Raw genomic sequence first — 10,405 nt, 5'->3', positions numbered from 1 at the left:
AGCACAGTGCAGACGCCCGTGCAGGCACACATACATTCACACAGTGCAGACGCCCGTGCAGGCACACATATCCAGCACAGTGCAGACGCCCATGCAGGCACACATACCCAGCACAGTGCAGACGCCCGTGTAGGCACACATACCCAGCACAGTGCAGACTCTCGTGCAGGCACACATACCCCAGCACAGTGCAGACACTCGTGCAGGCACACATACCCCAGCACAGTGCAGACACTCGTGCAGGCACACATACCCTGTACCATCTAGGCGCATACTGATGGATGACTTACCAACTCTTTGATTTTCTTCATTTTCACAGGATTGTTCAGTACCTCTCTTTTTTTCTCCTCCTCTTTCTTCCTAAATAGAAGAAAAAATTTAAGCGCCTCTTTTGCAAAGGGAATTATGTTTCCTCCTCATCAAATGCTATTTAATAACCCCTTTCAAAACTCGTGCACAGGCAAGCCAGGGCTACAGAGCGAGAACTTGTCTCAAATCAAATGAAACAAAAACTGCACAGACAGAGTTTACACTGACAGTGAATTTACAGAGAACGGTGGAGAAGCCACAAAGCTCCAGCAAGTACTGAAGAACACGATGTGGGCGGGGCCAGCGCAGTGCATGACAGTGAGGTCAATCTGCTTCTCATTTGGCTTCGGTGTCAAGGCTTCCCTCATGGTGAAGGAATCGGGTGTGGACCTAGACTTCACTAAGTGCAACATTTCAAAACAACCTTCACCACTGAGCATAAAAACAGCCTCATCATCCGCGAAATAAAGACAACAGGATGGTTCTTCTTTTGAGGAGTGTGTGTGTGTGTGTGTGTGCACATATATACACATAATGGTTCTTTTTGGGGGTGGAGTGGGGGTTTGAGACAGGGTTTCTTTGTGCAACAGACAGTCCTCACTGTCCTAGAATTTGATTTATAGACCAGCCTGGCCTCAAACTCAGAGCTCCACCTGCCTCTGCTGGGATTAAAGGCATGTGCCATCACTGCCTGGCTACAGTGGTTCTTCTTTTGAGAAGTGAGTGTGTGACACTGTGTGTGTGTGTGTGTGTGTGTACACACATTTGTGCTGGGAACTGGAGAGATAGCTCAGCAGTTAAGAATACTGGCTCCTCCAGGCCGGGTGGTGGTGGCGCACGCCTGTAATCCCAGCACTCGGGAGGCAGAGGCAGGTGGATCTCTGTGAGTTCGAGGCCAGCCTGGTCTACAAAGGGAGTTCCAGGACAGGCTCCAAAGCTACAGAGAAACCCTGTCTCAGAAAACCAAAAAAAAAAAAAAAAAAAAGAATACTGGCTCCTTTTCAAGAGGACCTGGGTTCAATTCCACATAGCAGCTCACAACCGGCTATAACTCCAGTCTTCTGGCTTCTGTAGGCACCAGACATGGACACGGTACACAGATACACATGCCCATAAAACACTCACACACAAGAGATACCAAGCAAGCGTTCATGAAGAGCTGGGCATGACAGCGCAGAACTCAACACTCGGAGGCTGAGGGGAGAAGATGCTGAGCCAAGGCTACTGTCTCAATAAATCGCAAAGCCAGGCGTGGTGACACGTATTAGAGAGTTCAGTCATCCTTAGCTACAGGGTGGAGGCTAGCCCGAACTACATGAGACCCTGTCTCAAACAAACAGACAAGCAAAAATGGATAGCAAGATGGCTGTCAGCCAAGTGTTTGCCACACAAGCATAAGAACCTAAACTTCCACCTCCCAGACCCACGTGAAAAAGTTGAGCGAGTCAGATGTGGCAGCACTGGGGCCAACCAAGGCTGCATAGTTAAGACCCTGTCTCAAAGCCAGTAGCAACGGTGCAGAAAGCTGAGCAGAGTGGCACATGGCCATAATCCTAGTGCTCTGGTGGCAGCAACAGGACGATCCTGGGGCTTGCTGGCCAGTGCAGATGAATCAGCAAGCTCCGTGCTTGGCAAAAGACCTTGTCTTGTCTCAAAAAGTAATGCAGAGAGGGCTTGGTAGAGAACTGTTAAATGAACTCCCTGCCAAGCCCAGCTGCTGAGTTCAAATTCCTAAGGCCCACAGGTGGGAGAAGAGACCCAATCCCCAACATTATCCCTCCACACATATACCATGGCATGTACACATGTGTGCACACACATGCACACTCGTACACATACAAATAAGGTGAGTGATTGAGGAAGGCATTAATGTTGACTTCTAGCCTCCACAGACCGGTAAGCATATACATGCACATATATATACTAACCACACTTCACACACACACACATCCAGGAATAAACAAATAAAAAAGCAAGGAAGGAGGCTAAAGGAGAAAGGAATGAAGAGTCATTTACTGGCTACACATTTGCAGTAGGAATAGTAAGGGAGTAGTAGGGGGTTAAGAGGAAATATTTACCTCATAGTTAACTCTATACCAATTTCCCAAATTTCCAAGGAACAAGCAAATGTTTGTCATCTTGCTTCTACTTCCTTTTTAATTTTAATAATATTTTTATTATCTTTAATTTATGTGTGTGTGTGTGTGTGTGTGTGCACAAACCAGCAAGTTCGAGGCACATAACTACTGGTGTCCATGGGTGCCAGAGGCTTTGGATCGTTCTGGAGCTGGAGTTACAAACATCTCTAAGTCACCTGACATGGGTACTGGGATCCAAACTCAGGTCCTCTGCAGGAGCAATACATGCTCTTAACAGCAGAGGTATCCCCAGCTTTCTATCTCTCTTTTTTATTAAAGGTTAAAGAGAAACGGATAAATCTTGTCTGTATTTTTCCATATGGCCTACATCAGGAATCTTTGCTCCAGCCAGAGCACAAATGAAGACAGAGATTTGGAAAATAGAGCCCCTAGGCATCTCTGTAAGAACCTCCTCAGCCCCAGTGGTACCTGATGATGAAGAGAGGATCTTCCCGGATTTTGCTGGCCATGTCAAGAAGGGAATTGGCACCCGAAGGGGCAAAGATAGAGCCTGGGAGGAGTCCCGTCTCAGAAGAACAGCCTGCTTCCTTCTCCTCCATCTTCTCAAAAACATACTTGTCAATGGGGCGACCCAGCAGGTACTCATCACGGTTCACCATCCCACCAGGACCCTGGTACATCCAATCCAACTTTTCTTCTTTCTTCCTGGCTCAGGAAAAAAAGATATAAATATAGATAACATAGATACAGACAGACAGACAGACAGACACACAGGGAATGGAGACTCCTGTCAAACTCCACACAGAACCTGAGCTGGTGAGCACTGGACTCCCTCTGCAGATACCTACTGAAACCCAAACACCATTCCCGACTTGGCAGACATGAAGAAATGACGCTTATAAATGAAAGAGATATTTTCACAAAGACCAATTAATGAGGAAACACCAGAATCCTCCAGCTAAGGCATAGATCTCCACTCCCTGGCTTATGCACTATCCCTTCATGTCAAAGATAACCTAAAACAATCAGCATATCCACCTCAGCATGAATGTCAGCAATCCCACACGCAGCTGTCTTCAATGCCTAGCTCTGTGCTGCACACAGTGGCCCCAGTGGCGGTACATGTTTGAGAAGAAAGGAGAAATGACCAGAGATACCTACTAAGTTAAAGATGAATGCACTGGGGGAAAAAGCCGGGCAGTGGTGGCACACACCTTTAATCCCAACACTCAGGAGGCAGAGACAGATGGATCTCTGTGAGTTTGAGTCTAGCCTGATCTAGAGCAAGTTACAGGACAGGCTCCAAAGCTACACAGAGAAACCCTGTCTCAAAAAAACAAAAAACAACAACAACAACAAAAGAAAAGTAAGTGATGCTTTAACACAAAGAGGGGACCTCAATAATGTCATAGCATCACACTTCCATGCTTAACATCATTTCTTTCCTTGTGGGAAGGCAAAAGGTCTGAAAAATGGAATCTTATGTGATAGACAATAACAGAATGCTGAACTTCTTTTTTAATTAAATTAATTTAATTTTATGTGTATGAGTGTGTTGCTTGCATATATGTCTGTGCACTGAGTGTCTGGCACCCTCAGAGGCCAGAAGAGGGCAATGGATTCCCAGGATATTTTTAATGAAAATAATTTAAACCAATACAAACATGACAGATCCATTTAATAGGCAAAAAAAAAAAAAAAAGATATAAATGATCTGTTTGGAAAAGTATTAGTCTGTAATTAAGAACTGATTGTGGTTGGACGGTGGTGGAGCACGCCTTTAATCCCAGCACTCAGAAGGCAGAGACAAGTGGATGTCTGTGAGTTCAAGGCCAGCCTGGTCTACAGAGAGAATTCTAGGACAGGCTCTAAAGCTACAGAGAGAAACCTGTCTTGAAAAACAAAAACAAACAAATAAACAAGAGAAAAGAATTTATTGTGGCTGCCCACACTGCTGGAGTCAAACGGAAGGTTACACTGAACGCTGGGTCCCCGCAGACTGTGGGAGACTGGGAAGGAGGGTGCTTTACAACGGGTACCACAGACAGTGGCTTCTGGGTAACCAAGGCTTTGCTAATTCTCCTGTGCAAGTCAATCGTGGACTAGGAGGGAGTCTGACAGCTGTGAAGACTGGGGCTCCCAGGCAGGAGCTCCAGGCTGGCTGGGGATAGTCTTAACTTCTTATGCCCCTGAGTGCTAGGATTACACCCAGTTCATGCTGCACTAGGGCAAACCCAGGGCTTTGAGCATGCTAGGTAAGCACTCTACTATGGCAGAGAGTCGCTTGTTCGGTCCCAGCTAGCTTAGACTTGAAATAATCACACAGAAACTCTATTAATTAAATCACTGCTTGGCCCATTAGCTCTAGCTTCCTATTGGCTAACTCTTACATCTTAATTTAACCCATTTCTATTAATCTGTATATCACCACATGGCAGTTAGCATAGCTGCCTTCCAAATAAGCTTCTGGGTTTTAATATGCTTTAAATGTTTACCATTAATGTGTGTGTATAATGGAGAGGATCATACATGTCACAGTGTGCATGTGAAAGTCAGAAAGGACAACTTGACTCCTGTGTATATGTGCACCACATGCATACCCGGTTCCTGTGGAGGTCAGAACTGGAACAGGCAGTGTGCGCTGTTTAACATGGGTGCTGGGAAGGGAACTCAGGTCCTCTGCAAAGGCACTACAAGTTCTTAACCACTGAGCCATCTCTCCAGTCCTTAATTTTTTTTTAAAGAATTATTTATTTATTATATATACAGAGGCCAGAAGAGAGCACCAGATCTCGTTAGGGAGGTTGTGAGCCACCATGTGGTGGCTGGGAATTGAACTCAGGACCTCTGGAAGACCAGCCAGTGCTCTTAACCTCTGAGCCATCTCTCCAGCCCCAGTCCTTAACTTTTTAAAAATTTTATTTATATGTATGTGCGTGAGGTGGAGGGCATGTGAATCCTTTGAACTGGAGGCGTAGGTGATTGTGAGCAAGCACACCGGTTCTGGGAACTGAATCTGGGTCTCTGCAGGTGCCTTTAACCTTGAGCCATCTCAGCATAATTTGTTTTGCTGTTCTGTTTGCTTTTTTTTTTTTTTTTTTTTTTTTTTTTAGCCAGGTTTCATTGTTATCTAGGCTGGCCTCAAAGCAGCCTCCAGTTTGCTTTTGTTTGGTTGGCTGTTAGTTTTGGTTTTGAGACAAGGACTCAAAACACAGATTCCCCTTGCCACTTAAAGTCCCTTCTACTCTACAGAAGCTGGCTGGGGAAGGAATTGGCCCATCTTTATCTATTTAATGCAAGGATCCAATGCCACAGTCTAGGAACTGCAGCCATGTAGCAGTATCAGCAAATACTAAAGAGATCCTCTATTGCTCTGAGTAGATGACTAGCATGTTTGAGGATTGGGTTTGAGCCCAGTTCCGGAAGGATTTGGAGATGAACAACATTACATGTATGAGACGTTCTCTTTGCTCTAAGAGCAGCGCAGAGAAGATCACTTGACCCATAATGGTGTTCAACTGGAGAAAGTCAAAGCATATCATTATACAAAGCATTCAAAGCAGGGCTGGAGAGATGGCTCAGTGGTTAAGAGCGCCGTCTGCTCTTCCAGAGGTCCTGAGTTCAATTCCCAGCAACCACATGGTGGCTCCAAATCATCTGTAATGAGATCTGGCGCCCTCCTCTGGCGTTTGGGTATACATGGAGGCAGAAAATTGTATACATAATAAATTATATATATAAAAAAAAACAAAAAACAAAGCATTCAAAGCAGCCAAATGGCCAAGTAAATCAACTACAAAAGCGGGGTGGGAGTGGGGAGCCCTAGCGGCTGGCATGAGGTACTGCAGGGTCGGCAGCCTGCCTTTCTGGGTCCTGGGTCTCTTTTGTCTTTTCCTCTGGATGCTGCAGACCTAAGTTTGCCTTCTCCAGCTCTCAGGGCTGCCTGACCAGTTTTTCAAAGATCCCCTCCCCACCTTACAGCTGTGTACAGCCGTAAAGCTGACCTCCATGCTGGCTTATCCCAAACAGCGTGGCCTTTCCCCGCTTCTTTTCTTCATTCTCCATCTCCAAGCAACTGGGATATTTATAGTTTGTCTGCCTTGGTTTTAAACTTGTAATAAATTGTCTGTTTTCAAACTTAAAAAAAAAATGAGCATGGTGACAGATGACCTGCAACGCCAACACAGAGGAGCCTGAGCAGGGATCGCGAGTCTGGGCTACAGTGAGACTCATCTGCACTTTCTTGTTGTTTTTGTGTTTTTGAGACAGGGTTTCTCTGCATTGCCCCGGCTGTCCTGGAACTAGTTCTGTAGTCCAGGCTGACCTCAAATTCACATAGATTGCCCTGCCTCTGCCTCCTGAGTGCTGGGATTAAAGGCGTGTGCCACCACTGCGCGGCCCTGCCTGTACTTTTTAAAAATTTAAATGTTATGTATTTTGCCTGCATGTATGTGTACCACATGTGTGTAGTACCCTCAGAGGCCAGAAGGTGTCAGATGTTCTGGAACTGGAATTACAAGTAATTATAGATGGTTGTGAGCCAGTGTGTGTACTGAAAATCAAACCCAGTCCTCTGCAAGATCTCTTAACCAATGAATCATCTCAACAGTCCCAAAATAAAAAAATTTTTAAAAGGTGGCCAGGTCACTAGGTGGTGGCTTGGTCTATAAGAGCTAGTTCCATGACAGGCTCCAAAGCTACAGAGAAATCCCTGTCTTGAAAAAACAAAACAATTTCCTTTTCTTTCTTTCTTTTTTTTTCTTATTGGTTTTTCAAGACAGGGTTTCTTTGTAGTTTTGGGAGCCTGTCCTGAAAAACTCCCTCTGTAGGGGCTGGAGAGATGGCTCAGTGGTTAAGAGCATTGCCTGTTCTTCCAAAGGTTAGGAGTTCAATTCCCGGCAACCACATGGTGGCTCACAACCATCTGTAATGAGGTCTGGTGCCCTCTTCTGGCCTACAGACATACACAAAGACAGAATATTGTATACATAATAAATAAATACATATTTGGAAAAAAAAACTCCCTCTGTAGACTAGGCTGGTCTTGAACTCAGAGATCTGCCTGTCTGTGCCTCAAGAGTGCTGGGATTAAAGGCGTGCGCCACCACAACATGGCTGATTTTGGTTTTTTCAAGACAAGGTTTCTTTGCATAGCCTTGGCTATCCTGAAACTTACTCTGTAGACCAGGCCGGCCTTAAACTCAGAGATCTGTCTGCCTCTGCCTCCCAAGTGCTGGGATTAAGGGCATGCACCATCACCACCCTGCTAAATCATTTTCTTGTTCTATTTTTAATGCCTATATTAATGCCTGTCTTGTTTTATTTTTGTGTTCTCATGCTAAACACTCTCATCATGGCAGGGAAATCAGGACTGCAGGGCTAACTCAGGTAGGCACACCGCATCCACAGCCAAGCACTCAGCTTGCTGAATCGGATCAGCAGCGCAGGAATAATTCTGCCCACAATCAAGGTGATTCTTCCCATCTTAACAAACAAAATCAAGATAACCCCCACAGGTGTGCCCAGAGGCCCATCTTAGGGGATTCAGTATTCTGTCAAATCACACAATTAACAGTTACCATCACCATTCCCTAAATACATTGTATTTAATTTAAAAGCTCCATAAAACCTCATTCACTGTAAACATCAGAACCTCCCTATGCATTTCCTGAAAAAAATAGGACTTTAAACTAAGTCTCACTCACAACTATGGATGTAACAAATCCTTCTGCCATGAAAGGAAGGCAACCCCTATGATATCCCATGGGGAGAGTAAGCCACATTTCACCCTGAAGGCTTGCCCATGAAATACCAACAAGGGGAGCAGTAGAGGTGACTTGACTTCAATCTCTACTGTTTCTGTATCATTCTGACTTAGGATTGCACTATAGAGTGCATTTTATGCTTTTTATTTCTCCACATACACTCTCCTCCTTTATTTCATGAGATGAGTAGGGTAATTATCTGCTATTACCTCGAATTGTATAAGGAAGTGACCAAAGGTAAAATTCAGCAAGACTGTCCACAGCCACAGCAAGGCTTTAATTGACAGATACCCTATCTACTTATTCCCACTAACCTCACTGCCCCCAAGAACATGTGCTTGCAATACACTCACAGAGGCTTCAGGCAGCATGAAGACAGCGAGTCTCAGTCATAACTTTCATTATTTGTCAACCATCTAGTGGGAGCACGGCCTGCACTAAGTTGGTTACCTGTTTCCACATCTGGTCCTCAACAACCCTGACAGACTCGAGTACCGAGATATCCAAGGCTCCCAAACCTTCTCTCAGGCACACAATTTAAGCCACGCAAAGCCAATCTTAGAATCGAGTTGGTCTGGCTCCTAAACCCAAATGCAGAATCACCTAACCACTCTGCAGCCCCTGCATCAGGCATGCATCGAACACCCAGTTCCGCACTTACTTGACAGCCCCAACATCCTCAGCGTAGCGCTGCATCTCTTCCCGAGCTCTCTCCTCTCTGAGCTCCCGCTGCAGCTCCTCGATCTTCTTCCGCTCGGCCTCATGTTTCTGCTCTGCCTTCCACACTTTCTCCACATTTCGAAGGGTCTGTGGGTGCCAGCTCTTCTTCAGGTTCTATGTGAGTGGATGGAGGGAGGAAATGATTCAGAGGGCAGTAGGCAGAGGGGATAAGGGTCTTCCCACGATGATTAAGACAATCCCCAACAGACATATCCGCAGGCCAAGCCAATGAAAACAACGCTCATTGAGATCCTCTTTCCAGGTGATTTTTGATTATGTCGAGGAGACAGTTAAAACTAACCATATTAACCAACCCACCGTGCCTCACCCACCTTCTCAGGAAGGGAAGGGAAAACGGCAGGCGGGAGATGCAGCTCGATGCTAGAGTACTGCCTAGCATGCATGAGGTTGTCTGAAATGTCTTTAACTCCACTTGCTATGCTTCAAATGGGAGATGACAATAGCAAGACAGGAGGACTGGGGCAAGGAAGAAGAGGTCTACTCTGAAGGGCAACACAGCTCGCTGGAGCAGAACGCTCATTCTCTTTTTTAATGTGCATTGGGGTTTTGCCTACACGTATGTCTGTGTGAGGGCATCAGATCTCCCTGGAACTGGAGTTACAGACCGTTCTTAACTGCCATGTGGTGCTGGGAATCGAACTTGGGTCCTCTTGAAGAGCAGCCAGTGCTCTCAACCCTGAGCCATCTCTCCAGCCCCCCAAGAACATTCATTCTTATACAAGCATCTTTCCTTCTTTTCTTTTGGTTTTTCGAGACAGGATGTGTGGAGCCCTGGAAGGCCTGCAACTAGTTCTGTAGACCAGGCTGGCCTTGAACTCAGAGAGATCTGCCTGCCTCTGCTCCCCGCCCCCCAAATGCTGCACAACCATTGCTGGCCAGTTCAAACATCTTTCTTTTTATTGAGTACACTTGACTCCTGTGTCTACACTAGCATGCTTACAATGTACCTGGACCTTGTTCAACTTTCCTTCTCGGGAATTCCCCTTGTTTCTTCCCTGCCCCTTCAGTGAATGCTTCTCCCCTCTCCTCTCACTACTTTGCTTCAAGCTGTGATAATAGGAAGTTTCCCTGAGGAAGCAGCAGCTAAGGATGGTTATAAACAGCTGGTGACTGGGAAGCACTGTACGAGGAAATGGCCTTACATCTACAGTCCCGGTGATGAGAAAGAACATAGCATGAATAATTCACTGTGGCCAGAGGTGGCATAAGAGCTAATGGAGGAGGGTATGAGATAAAGCCAGCTAAGAAGGGAGATTTTTTTGTTGTTGTTGTTGTTTTTTCTTTTTTTTTTTTAAATCTTTAAATAAACAAGCTTAAAGTAAGATCCACTTTTCTTTTTTTTGGTTTTTTTGTTGTTGTTGTTGTTGTTTTTGTTTTTTTTTTAAAGTATTTATTTATTATGTATACAATATTCTGTCTGTATGCCTGAAGACCAGAAGAGGGTGCCAGACCTCTTTACAGATGGTTGTGAGCCACCATGTGGTTGCTGGG

General features: G+C 45.4%; 1 protein-coding gene across 1 annotated transcript in view; it reads right to left on the bottom strand.

Moving 5' to 3' along the window:
• Cwc25 (CWC25 spliceosome associated protein homolog) overlaps nucleotides 1-10,405 on the bottom strand; it is a 22,879-nt gene that overhangs the window by 9,916 nt on the left and 2,558 nt on the right. The window contains exons 2-4 of the mRNA XM_005368311.3: nucleotides 8,835-9,007; nucleotides 2,877-3,113; nucleotides 291-360 (exon numbers count right to left, since the gene is read on the bottom strand). Of these exons, the coding sequence (XP_005368368.1) occupies nucleotides 291-360; nucleotides 2,877-3,113; nucleotides 8,835-9,007 (480 nt within the window). The remainder of the gene's footprint in view (nucleotides 1-290; nucleotides 361-2,876; nucleotides 3,114-8,834; nucleotides 9,008-10,405) is intronic.

This window comes from Microtus ochrogaster, unplaced genomic scaffold (genome assembly GCF_000317375.1).
Source record: "Microtus ochrogaster isolate Prairie Vole_2 unplaced genomic scaffold, MicOch1.0 UNK31, whole genome shotgun sequence".
In the NCBI taxonomy this organism is placed as follows: Eukaryota; Metazoa; Chordata; class Mammalia; order Rodentia; family Cricetidae; genus Microtus; species Microtus ochrogaster.
The sequence above is the reverse complement of the archived record's forward strand: the minus strand, read 5'-3'. Positions and strand labels throughout refer to the sequence as shown.